Source organism: Geotrypetes seraphini, chromosome 2, assembly GCF_902459505.1.
Source record: "Geotrypetes seraphini chromosome 2, aGeoSer1.1, whole genome shotgun sequence".
NCBI lineage: Eukaryota > Metazoa > Chordata > Amphibia > Gymnophiona > Dermophiidae > Geotrypetes > Geotrypetes seraphini.
In genome coordinates, this window is record NC_047085.1 from 328,641,049 (window position 1) to 328,664,019 (window position 22,971).

Consider the following 22,971-nt stretch of genomic DNA (forward strand, 5'->3'; position numbering starts at 1 on the left):
TGGGATATATATCAAATTTTGGGGGACGGTTGGAATGAGCACACACTCTTGGCTGGTGGCATTAAGTCTGAAGCAAGGATACTCGGTCAGTAGTGGTGGTAGCCATGGTATTTAATCCTGATTGGAATAAGGTTTCACTGTGACTTCTCTGCAGGTCCAAGTCTTTTGGGCTTTCTTGTTTCAGAACTCGGGACCGTAGTCCTTCCCTGGCATCTTACCATGACATGGCCAGATTTCTGAAGGGTGCTCTTTGCATTAAACCTCCCATCAAACCACCATTCCTTTCATGGGACCTTAACTTAGTTTTGTCTGGCCTCACCAAGGCTCCATTTGAGCCTCTGAAAGACGCTTCTCTGTTGGACCTGACACTAAAGGTGGTTTTTCTGGTCGCTATTACCTCAATGAGACGTGTCGGAACTCCAGGCTTTGCCTTGTAGAGAGCCTTTCTTGAGGATCTCAGAGACAAGGATCTCTCTCTACATGGTTTCTTTGTTTCTACCAAAAGTGGTGTCGGCCTTCCATGTAAATCAGGAAGTGCATTTGCCAGTTTTTCAGCCTAAGGGTTCTAAGACGCAGGACTGCATTTTGCGGAAATTGGATGTCTGAAGAGTCTGAGTTTCACCTATCTGACCATCTTTTTGTATTGACTTTCTTCTAAGCGGAGCGCTGCAGCTTCCAAGGCAAGTATTTCCAGGTGGATATGTAAGGCCATTTCATCAGCCTATATTCTTTTGCAATTAATAATCTTCTTTGTCTGTTAAGGCACATTCTACCAGAAGCATGGCCTCCTTGTGGGCCTATATTCTTTGCAATAAACAGTCTCCTGTGTCTGTTAAGGCACATTCTATCAGAAGCATGGCCTCCTTGTGGGCCTATATTCTTTGCAATAAACAGTCTCCTGTGTCTGTTAAGGCACATTCTATCAGAAGCATGGCCTCCTTGTGGGCCTATATTCTTTGCAATAAACAGTCTCCTGTGTCTGTTAAGACACATTCTATCAGAAGTATGACCTCCTTGTGGGCCAACGCTAAAGCAATCTCCGCTGAGCAGATCTGTTGGGCAGCTACTTAGTTCACTCTGCACACATTTGCCAAATTCTACAGAGTGGATGTGGCGGTGAGACAGGATTCTGCCTTTGGGTCCTCGATCTTGAGGGTTTTTGGGACTGCTTTTGTACATTCCACGTCTAGAATGTATCGCCTATTGGACTGGAAAAAGAGAATATGTACTTACCCTAGGAAGCTCTTTGCCAGTAGATAGGTGAGACATTCTAGACTCCCATTCTGTCCTTCCTGCACCTGCCTACCGTCTCAGTCTGTTTATGCTTCTCCACCCTAAGCCAGATTGAGCTCTGGATGACTGCTTTTAAACTGAAATTAAACAAGGAGAAAAATAATTTATTTTTAGCATCGCCCAATGACAAGCTCAAAGAAACAAAAATTCATGGGAATGGTTTGGATTATAACATAGACCAATCCACAAAAATATTGGGAGTAATGTTGAATAAACATCTTACTGTGGATAAACATACCGATTTATTGATTAAGAAATACTTTTTGGTGCTCTGGAAGCTCCGTGCCATTAAGAAGTATTTTGACAAAATTTCCTTTCGTTTGCTGGTACAATTTTCAATTTTAAGTATTCTCGACTACTGTAATAGTGTATATGTAGGGGCTTGTAAGAAAATTCTTAGAAAATTAAGAGTAGTCCAGAATACTGCTGTTAGCCTCATTTATGGCTTAAAAAAATGGGAGCATATTACTCCTTTCTATCAAAAATTGCACTGGCTGCCAGTAGAATCTAGAGTTATGTTTATTTATTTATTTATAATTATTGAAACAATATACAAGTAAAATAACTTGTGTAAGCAATTCAAAAGAAAACAATATATATCACAGAATATTAACATAATAAGAAGCCAAGATATTATTTTCAGGTGGTATATCTAATATAATAAAATGCTAGGCCGCGCATGCGTACTCCCATCTGCATGCGTCCGTTTTCCGTGAGATGTAGGGCACCTTAGGTAGGAGTGTGCATGCGCGCTTACGTCACCAGCCGCCAATGCCTCCACAAGCCGGGACCGCAGCCAGCCGCCGATCTCTGTTCCTCCAGCGGGCGGGCGGGGGGGGGTGTCTCGGAGGAGAGGGATCGCCACCGCTCAGCGCCCCCACCGAGGAGCCCAGCAACTTTCCGCACCGGCTCTTAAACTGACCCGAGTCCTTTGCCGCCCCCCCCTTCCCTTCCCGCGGGCCCGACTACCTACCCGGCGATTCAAGCAGCGTGTGCAGCAGTCTTCACACGCTGCTTCAGGGGCCTTCTACTGCCCTGATTTGCTGTGCTGCGTCTGATGATGTCATCAGGGACATGCCAGAGTAAATCAGGGCAGTAGAAGGACCTGAAGCAGCGTGTGAAGACTGCTGCACACGCTGCTTGAATCGCCATGTGTAGTCGGGCCCGCGGGAAGGGAAAGGGGGGTAGAGGAAACGCTAATGCTGCTGTACAGGAAACTAGTGTGGGGTTGGGAAATGGAAAGGGAATGCTGGTTTGGACAGACAGAGGGAGGAAGGGAGACAGAAAGAAAAGAAGAAAGACACAGGGGCAGGTGCACAGGGAACTGGTGTGGGGGGAGGGAAATGGAGGGGGAGGGAATACTGCTTTAGACAGACAGACAGAGGGAGGAAGGGAGATAGAAAGACACAGGGGCAGGGAGATACACAGAAAGACAAAGGGGACCAGGGACAGAGACAGACAGAAAGAAAGACAGCAGGAGTCACGTCAGGAGGGGTGCGGGATGCAGCAGAGGGAACTTTTCCAATGGGTGCAACTGGGCGGCTGTCGGGAACCTCTGATCAGGGGCAGAGCAAGGTAAGTGTATTATAGGGATAAGAAGGAGGGGGGGAGAAAAAGGAAGGGTCGCCTACTGTTGGACAGGGGGAGAAGGAAAGAGGTGCTGCTGGACAGGGGGGAGGTAAAACAAAGGGAGAAGGGCTGCTGCTGCATAAGGAGAGCTGTGAAGGGGTGGTGGTGGACACAAGGGAGGTAAAAGGAAGGGAGAATGGACAGGGGGAGCAGGCAAGGGGTGGTGATGGACAGCCAAGGAAAAAGAAAGAAAGAAAGCGGCTAAGGAGAGAGAGAGAAAGAAATAAAGACAGACACACACACATATATTCTAGCACCCGTTAATATAACGGGCTATAAGACTAGTATTAGTTATATATGAATTTGGGAGGGGGTGGGGGTTAAATCTTATTGGTGTATGATATTGACGATTTTTCAAGTGATGTTGTATTATAATTGTTTGTTTACTGTACACTTGATGTAAGTTATAAAATGAATAAAGAATTAAAAAAAAAAAAAGAATCCAATATTTCTTCTTAGACCTCAAAAATTGGAGAGGGAGAAAGCTTAATATTGGGGACCTAATTATACATGAGGAAAGAAAGATTTAATAATGAAAAGGCATTAACGGCTTATTGGCCCCTTAATTAGTCCAATTACTTCCCATTTTACCCCCTAGAGATTTTCTTTAAGTCTAGGCATGGATGTCTCTACTTCCCATTTTGTGAGTTGGCTTTTGGTACTTGGGTACTAACTGAAGGTGGAGCCAGAAAGCATAGTGAAGTAGAGCAGAGTTGCAGAAAAACTCGAGTGGATTCCTTCTGCATATGGTACGCAGCTATTGGAACACAACCCACTTGTCTAGAATGTCTCACCTATCTACTGGAAAAGAGTTTACCAGGGTAAGTATATAATTTCTTTTTACTTCTCTGAAAACTAAATCCTGAGGATAGATGTCCGGGTCTCTTGGACCCTGTCCTTAAGTATGGAGATAGGAAGAGGACTGTTGCTTTTGTAGCTGCAGGTTTCAATATGTGTTAGCATTTCCTATCTTTGCTTTGAGAAAAGAGATTTCCCTTTGATGCAAGTGATCCAGCAGTTACCTGGGAAAAACCTGTTTTATGGAGAGTTTTTTGTGAAGGTGGGTAGGAGGAGGGATTTAAGCAGGCAGTGCAGAGCAAGAAAGGGAATCTTGCACAAAAAGCTCATTTTTCTTTATTATTTCTTAAAGGCAAATTTCAAAGCACAGGAGATTAATGAGTTGGAGAAGACAGTATTGGCACTGAAGACTGAATTTGAGAAGTCTCTCCATGACAGCAATGTAAACAAGAAGTGTCTGGAAGAAAACCTAGTATCATCCAAGCATGACTTGCTCAGGGTGCAAGAACAGTTGAGCCTGGCTGAGAAGGTAAATTTGGTAATTTTATCTAAGAATAGAAATAACAACGCATTATAAAATGTATAAAACGTGCTCCTTTTTTAAATGTATTGCTGCTTGTGCAAGGTTCTTCCTTACAGTTTGACTTTGATGTCCAACTTTGTTTTTTCACATACCTACTATTACCTGGTTTTGTTTAGACTTGTTGACTGCCTAACCTTCAAAAGGACCTGTGATACCCTAATTTTGGAACATCCCTTCTGGATTCCATACTCCTAGGTCAGGGGTGTCAAACTCAAATCGTATAAGGGGCCAAAATCTAAAATGCAGGCTAAGTCGTGGTTAGAATTTTTAATTAAGATACGTGCAGTGTGGGCTATTCAGGAGGGGTTCCCTGAATGGAAAAATCTTAACAATCAGTATAGTCTGGAATTCTTATGCTTTCAGGCGGATTTCTTGGGTCACCAAGCCGCACAGTGGTATAAATTAATATCTGAATTTATGAAAAAAAAAATCAAAGAATGGTCTTGGAGACATTTGGAGCATTGAGATTAATCATCAAATTTCTGCGTCTCAATGGCCACGAATTTGCTCTTAGAGAATGAGATGTACAGTGTCTGCATCTACAAGACAAATTTGGTTCTTTTTGTTACATAGAGCATTTTGGACCCCAGTTAGATTACAAAAGTTGGATAGCTCTAAGTCTAATAGATGTAATCTGGAAGCAGGGACTTTAGATCATTTATTATACTTTTGTCCCTGTATCATGGCCTTTTGGAAATCAATTTGGTCACAAATTAATTCTTTATTGGAAAACCATGTAGCTCTATCATATGATGCAATCCTATTTGGAACGTCAATGAGAATAAAGAGTCAAATTTCATCAAATAATAATAAATTTTTATTAATAATGACAGGAGTCGCCATTCAGCATATCACCAAAAATTGGAAAAACTACACAAGATTTAATTACACCTTCTGGTGGAATTCATTGTGTCATATATATATAAAATGGAAAGAATAATTGCTATACAAAAAGGGAATTATAATAACTTTAAGAAGATTTGGGGGCCATTGACTACTTATTGTAATGATTAGACGCCTTTTTACATTGAAATTATAATTATGGGAGGGGGGTTTATAGTTATAATATAGGTTTAATCAATAATTATGAAGATAGCATATATATGTTAACTTTTTATTATAATATCTGTGAATAGGGTGGGTGGGGGAGGGGGATAATTTATGCCCAAGTGGTTTCCAATGAGATTTCCTCTGAGGTATTAAATTGAAAATATTCAACCATTTTTTGTTTTATTTCTTCAAGAAAGTTTGAATCCACAAGCAGTTTATTATTGAATCTCCAGACGGGTCTAGAAGTGTCTACTTCATTGAACTGACCTTCGATCCAGATTCCTGCATGATCTGTCAGAAGAATCGGATCTATACTAGCTTTTATAACTTGGTGTTAAGTTATCTGAAATAATCAATTCTAGAAAATGATTTGTGAACTTGGGAGCAAAATGAAAATTCCCGACCATTATAATGAAACAATCTCCAGATGTCTTTCAAACCACACGATTTTACCAAATTATCTAAACCTAGAGATTTTAATTGTTTACTAGGCTGATACTTTAAATATTAAAGGACGTGGACCCTTGAATTTAGTATTTAATCCCATCGGTATTCTGTGTGCTCGCTCTACCTCAAAGGGAGCCGCAAAGTTCAATTTCAGCAGTTTGGGGATGAAACCCTCCACAAATTTAACCGGGTCCTTCCGTAGCTTTAGCGAGTCAATTCGCTTCTGCAGCCTCAGAGCCTCTGCTAGGCCGTCCTGCCTCCGAGGAAGAAGGAAGTTGCATCATCAGAGGCGGGACGGCCTAGCAGAGGCTCTGAGGCTGCAGAAGCGAATTGACTCGCTAAAGCTACAGAAGGAGAGAGCGGTGCAGCTACTAATACAGGCTAGGGTTCCGGGGAGGGTTTTAAAAAGCGCCTGTTTTTTTTTTTTTTTCCTTTTGTACTTTCTTTACCGGAGTCAAACACAACTTCAGGCTGTGCCGAGTAAGGCTGGGGAATCCACAAGCCGGTGAGAGCCTGTTAATCGGGATGGGGGGGTGCCGATGGACCTGGGAGACAAGAGGTAGAGGGGCTGATAGGAGGCGAGGAGAGGAGGGAGTGATGCTGCTAGACCTGGGAGGTGAGTGGGTAAGGTACTGCTTCTTGTCAGAGGGGAGGGAAAGGGAAGGGAGAGGAGCCCTGCTAGTCGGAGAGAAGAGGTGCTGCTTGCCCTGGGGGTGGAAAGGAGAGGTGCTGAAGTTGGTTGGTGGGGGAAATGAAAGTAGAGGGGAGGGAGAGGTGCTGCTGGACTTAAAATGGAAGAGGGAAAGCTGCAGCAGGACTGAGGGGAGAGCAGTGGAGGAGGAGAGTGGATGGGGGAAGGGGGAAGAGAAATGCTGTTGCTGCACCCAATTGGAGAGAGAGGGAAAGAGGGATAAGGAAGCCCAGGAAGGGAGAGGAAAGGAAAGAGATGCTAAGACCATGGGAGGGAGGGAAAGGAAAGGCAATACTAGACCATGGAGGGAAAGATGTCAGGGCATGGGGGGGGGGGGAGAGACAGATGCCAGACCAGGGGAAAGGAATGGAAATGGAAGGGGAGGACACAGATGGAAGATGGATGGTTAGCACGGAGAAAGAAGAAAGAAGCGAGTTAGAAGACAACCAGACAGCAAAAGGTAGAAAATAATTTTATTTTCTGTTTTGTAATTACAATATGTCGGATTTGAAAAGTGTATCCTGCCAGAGCTGGTGTTAGACCGCAAACGTGACCTAGGATTTAACAGAGAGAGGAAAAGTCCTTTTTGTTTCTTTATTTTGTTTACACCACAGCGCCAGTGTGGGTAGGAGAGGGCAAAGGGGGTGTAGAAGCTATAAAATAAACCCACTAAGATGTTTGAAAAAAACACCCAATTGGGCAGGAAAATCGAATCGAATTGAAAAACCAATTCAATAGGCTGAAACGAATCAAAAAATTTTTTCCTGAATCGGGCAGCAATACTACCCGGTACTGTGCTTGGGTTTCAACTGCCGAAATCTCCGTCAAAACCTACTGCAGCCCATCTACACCCTCCCAGCCATTGAAGCCCTCTCCAGCCCATCCTCCATCAAATGGCCATATACAGACCATGCAAGTCTGCCCAGTACTGGCCTTAGTTCAATATTATTTTCTGATTCTAGATCCTCTGTGTTCATCCCACACTTCTTTGAACATATGGGTTACAGTTGGTTGATGTAGAGTGAGGCAGTTAAGAGGCATTGTAAACTTGGTTATTAATATAGACTTATATTTCGGATAGTATTACTGCTTTACAAATATTTGAACACTTTTAGATATGCATGGAAAGGGTTCAGAGTTAAAGTTCTGGGTAAGTAGGTAGGAAGGGAAGGAAGGGGGATTTGTTCAGAGTTGTTTGGGGGGTTGCATAGAAGAAAAACTGTGCACTGGTATGCTAATCTTTGTTTTGAATTAAAAAAAAAAAAAAAGTGGAAATAAAGAAGTAAATAATAAAACAGATAAAATGGGGGGCAAGGCATGGGTGGGGCAGGGCCAGGGGGACCCAGTGTACTTGGCTGCCTAGGGGCCCTCAAATAATTAATCCTACCCTGGGAGTTAGACAGAAGTGTCCATTATCTCCTTTGTCGTTTGACATTGTACTAGAACCCTTGCTATTGGCTATTCAACAAGCAAAGGAGATACAAGGTATTCCTTTTTCAGGTCATGAATATAAGGTCTCTGCTTATGCAGATTATATTTTGCTTCATTTGAAAAATCCTGAATCTAGCATTCCGCATTTACTGGAATTGATTGAAAGATTCAGTAAATTTTCTGGTTATAAAATAAATTGGAGTAAATCCGAAGTTCTTCTACTAAACATACATTGTACAAAAGGATTATTTGATACATTCCCATTCCTTTGGAAGGAAGAAGGGATAAAATATTTAGGTATAATGATACAAAAGACTCTGGAAGACACAATGACAGTAAATGAGAAATCTTTATTGCAGAAAGTCAAAGAAATGTGTGAGCATTGGAATCCTTTACATCGTTCTTGGTGGGGGAGAGTACAAACTGTAAAGATGATGGTATTGCTTGTGGTTTGTTACCAAATGTTGCCAGTTGTTTTTTTTCAGGGGTCCTTTTATAAAAAACTAAATAGTATCATCACTAAATTAATTTGGCTGGGTAAAACTGCTAAAATAGCTTTAGTGTCATTGCAAAAACCAATTGCTGAGGGTGGGATAAATTTCCCAAATTTCTACAGATATCATCAAGCTTTTATCATGCGGCAGGGTATGTATTGGATCCTTCCTGAACTCATGGAACATCTTCCTGATTGGCTGTACTTAGAATGGCAACTCATGTCCCCATTGCGATTGTTTCATGTTCTGAGTATAAAGTTACCTAGATATGTTAAGGACAATAGTATTTTATTTGATACATGGAAAACATTGAAATTTATTAAAACATTAATGGATGTTCAGTAGAAAAATCCACTTATCAATCCTTATGGTTAAACTCCAAGGTTCAAATAGGTGGGTCTGGGATCTCCTGGAAGCATTGGATGCAGGCAGGCATTCAAACATTAGATGATATTATATCTAATGGGAAACTGCTGGATTTTTCATGGTTGCAACAATCCATTTGGAATTTCAAAATCTCAAAATTATAGGTGGTTACAGTGGTTCAGAACGTGAACTTGCAGGCCTTGAGCATGCTCAGATGCTCAAGGCCCAGCAGAGGAGGAAGCCGATTTTCAAGAGTGCCCAGATGAGGGTAAGAAGCAGCGGGGGGGTGCCCAATTGTTTCGGGGGGATGTCGGATATTGGCGGGGGGTGCCCAATCGTGGCGGGGGGGTCGGATCGTGGCGGGGGGGTGCCGGTTCGAGGCAGGGGGGGTGCCGGATCGCAGGGGGGGTGCCTGATCGCGGGGGGGGGGGCCTTTGATGGGAGCAATGCCGGTTCTCGGGGGGGGGGGGAACGCATCAAAGCGAGTTTTCATTATTTCCTATGGGGAACGGATTATGCTCGTAATCCAAAGTACCACTGTACTAATAAATAACAATTATCAATTATTATCCTTCATAATCCCACCCCCCTTATCTTGTCCAATATTTAGGTGTTTAAGATGTCTGATCACCAGAATAAATCGTCAATGGCCCCCAAATCTTTTTAAACTTATTATAATTACCTCGTTGTAGAGAAAATACCCTTTACATTTTATAAATATGACACACTGAATTCCACCAAAAAGTATAATTCAGTTTAGTATAATCTTTCCAATTCCCTGTAATCTGCTGAATGGCAACCCCTGTTAATATTAATAAAAGTTTATTATTATTCGCTGAAATTTGGCTTTTAAATCTCATTGAAGTACCAAATAATATAGTATCATATGAAAGGGCAACATGATTTTCTAACAATGAATTAATTTGGGGCCAAATTAACTTCCAAAAGGCATTTATACAGGGATAAAAAAATATCAAATGATCTAATGTCCCGACTTCTAAACCACAATGCCAGCATCTATTGGATCTTGAACTATCTAACTTCTGTAAACGAACTGGTTGCAGGTGGTATAAATTAATTTCTGAATTTTTGAATAAGAAACCAAAAAATAGTCTTGGAGAAATTTGGAGCATTGAGATAAAGCAGTACATTTCTGCATCTCGATGGCCACAAATTCGGAGGATGAGATGTATAGCTTCAGTATCTATGAGACAAACATGGTTTTTCTTATTGCATAGAACTTTTTGGACCCCTGTTCGTTTACAAAAGTTAGATAGTTCTAAGTCTAATAGATGCTGGCATTGTCATCTTGATATAGGGACATTGGATCATCTCTTGTTCTATTGTCCTTTAATACTCAAGTTCTGGAAGTCGATATGGGGACAGATTAATGCTATACTTGAGGTATCGATTCCTTTGACATATGAGGCAGTCATATGTGGGACGATGTTACATCAAAAGTGGAATTTGAAGGTTTCTGCAGAGCCAAGGTTCCCCACCTGTAAAACCCCTTTCCCTGCATTCTTTTTGCTTCAGCGAAGTCCCCATGGGCAATTTTGCTAGCAGCGGCCATCTTGGATTTTAAACAATCTTTTTTTTTTTTTTTTTTTTGTTAAAGCCTCCATCTGCCTCAAGATCCCTCGATTTTACTTAAAATTTAAAGGGATGATGCTCTCAGCCATTCCTACCCCTGTTTCATGCCATCATCCTCTCCATAGTGTTTTTGTTCTAAAATCATCAGAGACATGAGCAAGGTGTCAGCTTATGCTATCTCTGCCCGTTGGATGCTCTGAATTAGACAGTGGACAAGAGATTCAGCGTCTAAAGTCACACTGAGTAGGCGTCCCTTTCAGGGGTAGATGCTATTTGGCAAGGGACTGGATGACCTGATGGCCAGTGTTAGACTGTCACCCAGGCCTTGCTGGATGGCTCAGGGTCTGGCATGTGAGATTTTTATGTTCTGGAAGCTAATTGATGCAGAGGTCCTTTCAGGAATCACAGCAGAGGTTCATTGGGGGTAGGAGACAGCAAGCCTTTGGCTCTCTCCCCTCTCCAACCTCCAAGAAAGCACAATGCCAGGATAGGGGCCAAGCCTCTCCCAGATAGGGAGCAGGCTGTCAGCCTCTTGGTCAGTCTGGACTCAGATAGGCATAGACCGTTGGGTCCTAGAAGTTGTTCAAGAATATTAAATTGATTTCTGTGCCTCCCTTCCAGACCTTTTTGTAGATTCTCCAGCTGGTGGAGTCTGGGCAACAGTGCAAAGGCTACTGGATCTTCATTCTATAGAGCCATTCCTGGATGAAGAATTGGGCTTGGGCAGATACTCCATATATTTCATCGTGCCAAAGAACGTCTCAGATGACTAGGGGCTAATCTTGGACCTCGTTGGTCAGTGCTGCACTGAAAGTACTGCACTTCCACATGGAGACCATTCGGTCAGTCATAGAGGCAGTGGCGCTGGGGGAATTTTTTGCCTCTCGATTTGACAGAAGCTTATCTCTACATTCCCATTTTTTCTGGCCCACAGGAGGTACTTGTGGTTTCATTTGTTGGAAAAGCATTTCCAGTTCTCTGTGCTCCCCTTCAGCCTAGCAATAGCATCTCACACCTTTACAAAGGTCGTGGTGGTGGTAGCAGCGCACCTTCACAAGGCAGGGATCCAAGTGCACTCATATTTGGATGATTGGCTAATCATTGCCCCATCCAGGGAGGAAGGAGAATGAGCAGTTTCAAGAGTGGTCCAACACCTCCAGGACCTGGGATGGATAGTGTAACCCGGTAAGACCTGGACTGGAGTAGCCTGAGCCCTGACCTGGGTTATCCAAGCCTCAGCCAAGCGGTTGAATGGCGGGGTAGAGGGGTGTCTGCATCAAAATAAAAAGGTGTTTAGTGTGAATTTTAAGATGACTTTATTTTCTGGTCTTATATTGTAGTGCAATTCCAAAAACATACAAACAAAAACTCTCATTGGTGGCTAAACAGCCTGTTAGCCTATCATGCTTTATTCACTAATAAAGTTCAAGAAAAACACAAAAAATAACTTTTCAATTTCAAGTCCTGGAACCTGCAACCTTCCACTACTTGGACAGGTTCCCCACAGTTCTCCTGTGATTATGCAAATTCAGAAAAAACCAGTGATTCTTAACTTTTCTGTTATTCTTAATTACATCAGAAGCAGTACTTCTTAACACTTCTGATATTCTTAGTCTTGTGAGGCAACACCACCTTTATTAGAAACAGCATTTTTACTTTCACCAAACTTTTACTCTGTAATCATGCTCTCAAATAAGCATGACTCCTCAGGTTCCATTTCAACATCATTTGTAAGCATTTCTTCTGGCATTTCTGTATCAAATTCATTATTACCTTCAGAAGAATAATTAGAAGTTTCAGTCCTGAGGTTTACTCCTTGCTTTCTGTGGGGAATGCTAGCTTCTGTCCTCTAAATCCTGGCTAGCACAGGTCTGCTTCTCTCCAAAGATTCAGGTATCCTGTAAGCTTGTAGCTGCCTCTGCCTCCCTTGGCCTAGAGAACATACCCTTTTCCCTAGCATGGGCTGATTGCCCCTCAAAACACCTGTGGTTCTCTGGTGCTTTGCTAATGAGCCTGGATAGCTTCCCTGCTCATTAACCCTGCCCCCAGCGGAGATGATTGCAGGAGCTAATCCCTTTGTGGGTTTTGCTATCATCTGCCTGGTGCATGCTGGTCCTTGTAGTTCTTTGCTTTTAGCATTCCCTGCATTAGAACTAGGCAAGTATAATCGGGTCCCTTTTTAGATTACCATTCATTGGGGATAAATTCTGCAGAGCAGTTTCCCTAACCTGTCTGCTTCTAGGGGTAGGTTTAGGGATAGTTTTAGAGTACTGCAGGGTTTCTTCCAGCATGACAGGACTCTCCCTGTCATAATAGTCAACTTCAAGAAGAGTCAGCAAGAGCTGACCCAGTGCCTGTGAGTTTTGTTTGACATGGCCTTGGTCCAGGTTTTTCTTCTAGAGCCATGCAGACTGAAGCTCCAGAATCAGATTTCAGACCAGCTACAAAATCTGACTCCCACAGTGTGGCATTATCAGCAGGTCCTGGGGTCGATGGCAGCAGCCATAGAGGTAGTCCCTTGAGTGAGAGCGCTTGAGACCTCTCCAAGACTCTGTCTTGTATCACCGGTCTCCTCAGATGGACTTGCTTCAGCAACTGCTTCATGGTTACTAGAAGCAAGAAACAGCCTGCAGTGGTGGCTGCAGACAGCTTCCCTCTCAAGGGTCCTGCCTCTCCGTATTTCCTCCTGAGAGATACTAATGACAGATGCCAGGCTAAAGATTACAGAATCGGGGTTTTCCATACACACAGTTCCATTCTTCTTACTGAAAGTAGTTTCTGCCTTCCTCGTCTTTCACCCTGCGGGGTCTTAAGAAAAAAGATAGTGTTGCATTTGCTGGATGTCAAGTGAGTGCTTCTCTGGTACTTACCAATGAGTTTTGCGTATCTGATCACCTTTTTGTTCTGACCAGTCATGATAAGAAAGGGAGGCTGGCGTCTAAAGTCTTGATTCCCAGATGGATTAAAATAGCCATTACCTCCGCGTATGTGGCGTAAGCCACTGTAGTTGTTGCAGCTTAGCATATCAGTCATTATACTTTACTTTGCTTTCACAACCCAGAAAGGAATATTTCACTTAATATGACTTTGTAGACAATAGATTGCAGAAGTCAAATAACAATTTTAGGTTCTGTTTGAAACAAACATACCAGTGTAATGTGTTTGTGTTTCTTATATGCAGGAATTAGACAGAAAATTTCAGCAAACAGCTGCATACCGTAATATGAAAGACATGCTCACCAAAAAGAATGACCAGATAAAGGAGTTAAGGAAAAAACTCTCCAAGTAAGTTGCTTCATTTCACTCAACACTTATCTCTTATCCATTCTCTATGCTCCTCTTTTCCACAAACACACAAGCAGAGATGAACACACACCATAAAGGTTTAGCTCTCCAAAACAAAAAAAAACCCACAGGTTGCAAGTGTACCTAGTCCAAAAGATCTGTATCTTTCTGTAAATAAATGAAAAAGTCTTAGAAAGCATAGACACCTGAATATATATTAAAATCAATTCCAGCATATTAGAAGATCATTTTATCCTTTAAGTGGATAGGAAAAGTCCAGTTCAAAAGGTGAGACATTCTAGACAACTGGGTAGTGAACCAATGGCTGCGTACATTTGCAGAAGGAATCCACTCCTGATTTTTTTCTCTGTGCCTCTGCAGTACTTCACTGTGCTCTCTAGCTCCACCTGCAGTTTTTCCCTTTTGCATGCATGCCAGCAGGAGTGTTCTGCTCTCGGAATTTTATTTTATTCTGTGTTTTTCTGGGATTTCTGGTGCTCAAAGTGATTTCTTCAGCTCTGCCTGCATTGAGATCACACATACTTCAGTCTACAGCTGACAGGCCAATCCCTGGTGATACCTATCAGCCAGCCTGCATTTGCTTTACAAGAGCTCCGGGCCATCCCCATTTGTCTTCTTCTGCTGAACAAAGATTCGAGCACAGGCTGTTGGGCATACCTAGGAAACTCGATGGCATCTCACAGGGTGCTGGCTGCATCTTCTCACCTCCTCCTGGCCCTGAGCGCATCCATTGGTCCGCAAGGGTAGCGGTTCAGTCAGGCATAGGGTCTGACTGGCAGCCCGAAGATCAGTGTTGCAGAGGCATTCCCAGCATGAGACAGTGAATTTCTGATTCCAGCTTCTATAAGAGAGCTGAGGCAGGTTGCAGCACATTCCCAGCATAGGTCGCTGTGAGTAAAGGCTGTGTTCCCCCCCACCTGAAGAATCCTAAAATTGCCATTATTCAGTTTTGTTATATGTGAAAAATATTGTGATTTTAGCATATATTTTTTAGTGGTTACCATCTTGGATTTTTAGGTTTTTTGGTTTTGTTGGGTTTTTTTTGTTTGTTTGTTTTTAGAAAAGCTCCCTGCTTCTCCAAAATTGTAGTTTTTGGCCTCAAAACTTGTTGGGGGGAATTCCTTGGAAATCTCTTATTATAACTTATTACCAGGATTGTGCAAATTTGCTGCTTCAAGAGAGTCCTTGCATCCGGGAGAGGCGGCAGTGCCCAGCTTAGCCTCTCCCATGATTAAGCAAGTGATTAAACACTCGACTAGCTCAGTGGGGCAGCCTTGTTTATTTTCAGGGCTTGGCACAGCTGCTAGTTCCATGCGCTTAGCTGTGAAGGTGATGGTGGTTGTGGCAACTTACTTATGGGATATGGATCTGCTGGTACACCCTTACTTGGATGACTGGCTGATCAGGGCTCCCTCGTTGATCAAGGGTCAACACATGGTGGATCAGGTGATCCAGGTGCTGGAGAACCTGGACTGGATTGTGAACTACAGAAAGAGCAATCTGATGCCCTCACAGTCTCTGAAATATATGGGAGTTCTCTTCGACACAGCTGCAGGCCATGTCTTATCTTCCAGAAGCATGCAGACAGAAACAGTTACTCCCAGATTTCTTCCCTTCTGTAACAGCCGGCTCCTTTGGCGTGGGACTATCTTCAGGTCCTGGGGTCCATGGGGTCCTGGGGCCCATGGCTGCAAGGGCACACATGTGTCCTCTCCAGAATGCCTTACTAGCTCTCTGGACTCTGCACAAGAATGCATTACAGATCTGTCTTCCTTGGACTCTGGAGGCTCGGGCCTGAATGGATTGGTGACTTCTCCTGCAATTGCTCTGCAGAGGCATTCCACTGCGGATTGCCTACTGAATCACGGTGATGACAGATGCCAGCCAGTATCACCAGGCAGGTGATACTGGGGTCAGCCCCGCTTCAACCTCATGGCCTCGGCAAAGAACAAGAAAGTGGTTCATTTCTTCAGTCATAGATCCGAGCCTGGAAGCGAGGGTCTTGACACTCTAGTGCAGCCAAAGCCTCAAGAGCTTCTCCTGTACGTCTTTCCTCCCTGGCCCATGATAGGCCGAGTCATTTGGTGGATCACAGCCCATGCGGGCTGCGTTATTCTAATGGCTCCAGATTGGCCTCACAGACCATGATACACAGATCTGATGCATCTCCGCAAGGGTCATGGCCATCTGGACCTTCTTACACAGGGTCCAGTCTGCATGGAGGACCTGGGTCACTTTGCTCTCATGGCATGGCTATTGAGCATGCAGCCTTAGAACACAAAAGCTGTTCTGATGTGGTCATTGCCACTTTTCTCAAGTCTAAGAAGTCCTCTACAGTTTCTGCTTACGTGAAGGAGTGGAAAGCTTCCCAATATTGGTATGCTCAGGACCAGGTGGAGCCTTATTCAGCTCCAATCTTGGTGATTCTCACCTTTCTTCAGGCTGGTCTTGATAAAGACCTCACTGTGGCATCTTTTCGGGTCCAAGTGGCCAGGCTGTCTTGTTTTAGAGTCAAGGATTGTCATTTCTCTTTGGCGTCTCATCCTGATGTTGCTAGATTTCTGAAGGGGGCTTTTCGCATCAGACCACTGGTTAAGCAGCTGCTTCCTTCCTGGGACCTCAGCCCGGTTCTGTCTTTCCTCACCAAGGCTCCCTTTGGGCCCCTTTGAGCCCTCTTAGACTTGATGCTCAAGACCGTGTTTATGGTCGCTTTTACCTCAGGGAGGCATGTCTTGGAACTCCAGGCTCTTTCATGTAAGGAACCGTTCCTCCACATCTCAGAGACTGGGTTTCACTATGTATAGTTCCTTCCTTCCTGTCAAAGTCCTGTCTCGCCACCACATCCACTCTGTAAAACTTGGCAAACGTGTATAGAGAGGACCACATTGCCACCCTGCAGATATCCTCAGAGGAGACCGCTCTAGCTTCAGCCCATGAAGAAGCCATACTCCTGGTAGAATGCGCCTTGACGGAAATGGGAGACTGTTTCCCAGAAGAATATAAGCTGATGAAATGGCCCTACAGATCTGTCTGGAAATTGTGGCCTTGGAAGCGGGAGCACCCCGCTTAACAGAATGATCCAGCACAAACAGATGGTCAGAGAGACGAAATTCGTTAGTGACCTCCAGGTAACGAAGAAGAACCCTGCGCACATCAAGTTTCAACAGATGATTTTGTGTCCTTGAACCAGTAGGCTGAAAAATAGGCAAACACACTTCCTGATTAACATGGAAAGCCGAAATCCTTCCTGCCTTTGGGTCCTTGGTCTTACGGGCTGGCACAGCTAACCCGTCCTAGCGTTTTGGGGACTGCTTCTGTATGTTCATCTGTCTAGAACAGGGGTGTCAAAGTCCCTCCTCGAGGGCCGCAATCCAGTTGGGTTTTCATGATTTCCCCTATGAATAGCGCAAAACACAGGGGAAACAAATCCACAGCAAACAGAATAATAAAAACAAGTGGAATTGTCCAATGATAAATGGTGCAATAAATAAAGATGTCTTTCAACTCATCTGGACAAACAGGTCATCCTTTATTCTTCCAAAAATACTCGACCCGACATGTACATGTTTCGGCCCTAAGGCCAGATGAGTTGAAAGACATCTTTATTTATTGCACCATTTATCATTGGACAATTCCACTTGTTTTTATTATTCCCCTATGAATATGCATGAGATCTATTTGCATGCACTGCTTTCATTGTATGCTAATAGATCTCAAGCATATTCATTGGGGAAATCCTGAAAACCTGACTAGATTGTGGCTCTTGAGAAGGGACTTTGACACCCCTGGTCTAGAACGTCTCACCTATTGCACTGGAAAAAGAGATTATGTACTTACCCTGGTAAGCTCTTTTCCAGTAGCTAGGTGAGACATTCTAGACTCCCACCCTGTCCCTGCGCACTGTCTCAGTCTGTTTATGCTTCTCCAAGTTGTTTCTTGGATGCCTGTCAGTCTTTGTGGACTGGGAAGAATACTGTATACGAGGGCTGTTCAAAAAGTATCAGACCTTAATTTTTCTTGTGTAAACAAACAAAGTTAGGGAGGCATGGTTTGGTGCACATATGTAGGCAATCCTAAAGCGCATGCTTGAATTTTTTACCCACCTACAGAAGCTGTCAGTCGCTGGCAGACCGCCGATGAGTGAGGAAGTGTAAGTGAGCACCATCCAATTTTCATTTTTGACAAAATGACAGAAAAAGTTGAACAACGCTACTGCATTCAATTTTGTGTAAAGCTTATTGATTCCCAAGTGAAAACAATCCGCAAGATTCAACAGGCCTTCGGGGACGAAGCAATGGGCACCACACAGATAAAGGAGTGGTACAACCACTTCAGAACTAGTCGCACATCAGTGGAGAGTGAAGCACGGTCTGGTAGACCCTCAACATCCAGAAATGAGATCGTCATTTACCAAGTGATGACTGGTGATGCAGGATCGTTGAATCACCAAGGGGTGCTATCAAGAGGTTCTACATCGCCTTTGTAATGCTGTGAGACGCAAATGGCTGGACCTGTGTGCAGCGGGCAATTGGCAGCTCCATTACGATAACACACCTGCCCATTTTTCACATTTGATACGAAGTTTCCTGGCCAAACACAACACACCTGTGATTCCTCAGGCTCCCTACTCTCCCGACATGGCTCCATGTAACTTCTGGCTTTTCCCAAGCCGAAAATGCCCCTGAAAGGGACCAGATTTCAGTCAAGAGAAGACATCATGCAGAATGCGACAGACCAGTTGCGAGCATTCTCAAAAGAGGCGTTCCAGCGCTGCTTCCGACAGTGGCAGAACCATTGGAAGAAGTGTGTGGCAGCCCAAGGGGACTACTTTGAAAGAGTTTAGTATGATTGTTGTATCTGAATAAGAGTATTTTTTAATGAATAAAGGCCTGATACTTTTTGAACAGCCCTCATATATGTTACTTTTTTTTTAGGAGAAGTTTCTGAGCTCATTGAAAGGCACATGGCACGAGACAAGGCTGATGCTGCGCGAACCGGGGCTTGGAAGGAAGACGCGGGACCAACCGAGATGAGCTCATTGAGGCCCAGCGACTACCGCCACACCTCATTGAAAGGCACATGGCATGAGACGAGGCTGATGCTGCGCGCACCGGGTGGGAAAGGAAGACGCAGGACCAACCAAGATGAGCTCAAAGGCCCAGCAGCCAATGCCGCTGCTCATTGAAAGGCACATGGCACAAAACGAGGCTGATGCTGCACGCGCCGGGCAGGGAAGGAAGACACAGGACCAACTGAGACGCATGCGCTTATGCACGAAGCAGCAGCACACACAATGCCACGCTCTCCAGAGAGACTAGCTCGAAAGGTAGTGGAAGGAATAGAGCTAAGGCTGTAAAAACACAGCAAATGCAGTTTTCTTCAGATATCTGTAAAGCAGCAACATGGTTCTCACTACATACTTCTGCAAAGTACTTTTGCCTGGATGTGACAGAACAAGGATGACAGGTTCCTCCCATCTTGAGGACTGTTTGTTTACATCCCACAAGTCCTAGACTTGTCTGGTGCATGTGGCCAGGAAGGATAAATTAGATCTTACCTGCTAATTTTCTTTCCTTTACTTACATCAGATGAGTCCATCTATTGCCCGTATCTGCTGCTCCATATCATTAAAGCAGAGTTTTATTTTTGCTAACTTTTGTTTCTCTTGTTGAGCAACTGTTTTTTGCATTACATCTGCATTATGCTCATAAAATGTTTTTGCATTAGTTCAGCAACTGTTACACTGCTTTTTTTAATTTTTTTAAAATCTGATATTGAATTGTCTGAGCCAAGTAGGGTTGTAGTAAGGCACAACACAATTCTGTACTCCCTATTTCCGCCTGCTGGTAGATGAACACAAACCCACAAGTCCTTGGCTCATCTGGTGTGACTAAAAGAAAGAGAATTAGCAGATAAGATCTATTTTCTCCTTCTGTCAAGAAGAAAATTAAATATGGTAACCAGAACAATGTTAAGATTAGATATTTATTTAAGGAAATAATCAGGTGAAACTGAAATAAGAGAATCAGTTAGTTTTCTTGTTAAAAGTTTTCCCTAACAGAAACACGGGGTGGCATCTAATGGTGTTGACATGCACTCCTGAGTACCTGCAGTCTAATGTAGAGGTTCAGTACCCACTTCCCAAGGAAGGTGGGCAGGGGGTATGTGTGCATTTTATTTATCCTGCTGTGAATGGAAAACACCTATCACAGGTAAACGGCTTCACTTTGTCTATCCAAAAGAAGGATGAATCAGCTATACAAATACGAGTCCCAACCTGAAGGTTGTCCTGTTTGTGTTTTGCTTTTGTAGAGCAACCCAACACACACACATTGTTTGGGGAGCTTGCAGTTAGCTGAAAATACTTTGTAGAACTAAAATGAAAACTGAAATGGAAGAACACTTTGATTCATCATAATGGAATAATCCCCTGGTAGGTCTATTGAGATAAGGTTTTCTTCATCGTCGACTGATTTGGATAGCAATGTTACTTACCGTAACAGTTGTTATCCAGGGACAGCAGGCAGCTATTCTCACTAGTGGGTGATGTCATCAGACAGAGCCCCGGTACGGACGTCTCACAAGCACGTGTTGCTTGTAGAAACTTAAAGTTTCTAGATGCCCGCACCGCGCATGCGCCGGTGCCTTCCTACCCGGAGATCCGGGCGTGTCTCCTCAGTTCAGGTAGCTAGCCTGAGAAGCCAACCCAGGGGAGGTGGGTGGGACGTGAGAATAGCTGCCTGCTGTCCCTGGATAACAACTGTTACGGTAAGTAACATTGCTTTATCCCAGGACAAGCAGGCAGGTATTCTCACTAGTGGGTGACCTCCAAGCTAACCTCAGTGGGATGGAGGGGGAGTTGGCGACTTAAGAGAATAAATTTTTCAATACTGTTTGGCCAAACTGTCCATCCCGTCTGGAGAGGGTGTCCAGACAATAATGTGAGGTGAATGTGTGAACCGAGGACCAGGTGGCAGCCTTGCAAATTTCCTCGATTGGTGTTGATCTGAGGAATGCTACTGAGGCTGCCATTGCTCTGACCTTATGGGCTGTGACCTTACAAGGAAGTGATAATCCAGCCTGGGCATAGCAGAAAGAGATACAAGCCGCCATCCAATTAGAGATGGTGCGCTTCGATATGGGTCTTCCCAACTTATTAGGATCGAAGGAGACAAAAAGTTGAGGAGTGGATCTGTGTGGCTTGGTGCGATCCAGGTAGAAAGCCAAGGCACGTTTGCAGTCTAGAGTGTGAAGGGCCGATTCTCCGTGGTGAGAATGAGGCTTAGGGAAGAATACTGGAAGTACAATGGATTGGTTGAGATGAAATTCGGAGACCACCTTAGGCAGGAATTTCGGGTGAGTGCGGAGGACCACCTTGTCATGGTGGAATACTGTGAATGGTGGGTCCGCCATCAATGCCTGGAGTTCGCTGACTCTGCGAGCGGACGTAAGGGCTACAAGGAAAAGCACTTTCCAGGTGAGGTACTTCAGAGGGGCCCTGTTGAGTGGTTCAAACGGGGGCTTCATGAGGTGGGAAAGGACTACATTGAGGTCCCAAACCACTGGGGGTGGTTTGAGAGGAGGGTTAACATGGAAGAGTCCTTTCATAAATCTGGCGACCACCGGATGGGCCGAGAGGGGTTTCCCTTGTAGAGGCTGGTGGAACGCCGCAATAGCGCTCAGATGGACTCGTATGGACGTGGACTTGAGCCCAGATTGAGATAGGTGTAGGAGATAGTCCAGCACGGAGGATAAGGAAGCTCGCTGAGGTTCCTTTGACTTAGAAACACACCACGAGGAGAATCTGGTCCATTTCTGGGAGTAGCATTGTCGAGTGGCGGGCTTCCTGGAAGCTTCCAAGACCTCCCTCACTTCTTGTGAGAATTGGTGAGGGGTTACGTTGAGAGGAACCAAGCTGTCAGGTGGAGAGACTGCAGGTTGGGATGAAGTAGTGATCCTTGATGTTGAGTAAGTAGTGAAGGAAACACTGGAAGTGGTACTGGTTCCCTGCTGCTGAGTTGAAGTAGGAGGGAGAACCAAGGTTGTCTGGGCCACCGAGGAGCTATTAGAATCATGGTGGCCCGTTCGAGTTTCAGCTTGACCAGAGTCTTCTGGATCAGCGGGAATGGTGGGAACGCATATAGAAATCGTTTCCCCCAGTTCAGTAGAAAAGCATCTGCCTCGAGGCGATGGGGAGTGTAAATCCTGGAGCAAAACTGAGGCAGTTTGGCGTTGTGGGGAGCCGCAAAGAGGTCTATCTGTGGCGTCCCCCATTGCGTGAAGATTTGGTGAAGGGGGCTGGAATGGAGAGTCCATTCGTGCGGTTGTAGCAGACGGCTTAGTTTGTCTGCTAAGACGTTGTTCTCCCCCTGGATGTATACTGCTCTGAGTAGGGTGTTGTGGCGCACCGCCCAGTCCCAGACTCGTAGAGCTTCCTGGCAAAGGAGGGCCGAGCCCGTGCCTCCTTGCTTGTTGATATAATACATGGCGGCCTGATTGTCTGTGCGAATGAGGATTACCATGTCGTGGAGTAGGTGTTGGAAAGCTTGGAGCGCATTGAAAATGGCTCTGAGTTCCAGTAGATTGATTTGGTGTAGTCTCTCCGCATTGGTCCAGAATCCTTGTGTGCGGAGACCCTCCAGATGGGCCCCCCATGCGTAATTCGACGAATCGGTCGTGAGGACTTTCTGATGGGGGGGAGAGTGCATCAGCAAACCTCTGGATAGATTCGAAGAGGTCATCCACCAAAGTAGAGACTGCCGAAGAGCAGGTGTGACTAAGATGCGTTTGGATAGTGGATCGGATGTCTGATTCCACTGTGATGCCAGGGTCCACTGGGGGATCCTGAGGTGGAGTCTGGCAAAGGGTGTCACATGCACTGTGGAGGCCATATGGCCCAGGAGCACCATCAGTTGTCTCGCCGGTAGGGTTTGGCGAGTCGACACCGACTGGCAGAGATGAAGAAGAGACTCCATGCGTTGCCGAGGTAGGAATGCTCGGAGTCGGGTGGTGTCCAGGACCGCTCCGATGAAGGGGAGGGACTGGGTGGGTTGTAGATGAGACTTGGAGAAGTTGATCTCGAAGCCCAAATTCTGGAGGAAGTAGGTTGTAGCCACGGCCGCAGAAGTGACCTCTGGGGCTGACGGGGCCTTGATGAGCCAGTCGTCGAGGTATGGGAATACCTGTAGACCCCTGTCCCGGAGTGCTGCGGCCACTACCACCAGGCACTTTGTGAAGACTCTGGGGGATGAAGATAGGCCGAATGGTAGCACTCGATACTGTAGGTGCAG

At 44.7% G+C, this 22,971-nt stretch overlaps 1 protein-coding gene across 1 annotated transcript in view; it reads left to right on the top strand.

The window, feature by feature from the left end:
* The window catches only part of LZTFL1 (leucine zipper transcription factor like 1), a 94,262-nt gene that overhangs the window by 66,031 nt on the left and 5,260 nt on the right, over positions 1–22,971 (top strand). The window contains exons 8-9 of the mRNA XM_033930176.1: positions 4,073–4,249; positions 13,557–13,660. Coding sequence (XP_033786067.1) covers positions 4,073–4,249; positions 13,557–13,660 — 281 coding nt within the window. The remainder of the gene's footprint in view (positions 1–4,072; positions 4,250–13,556; positions 13,661–22,971) is intronic.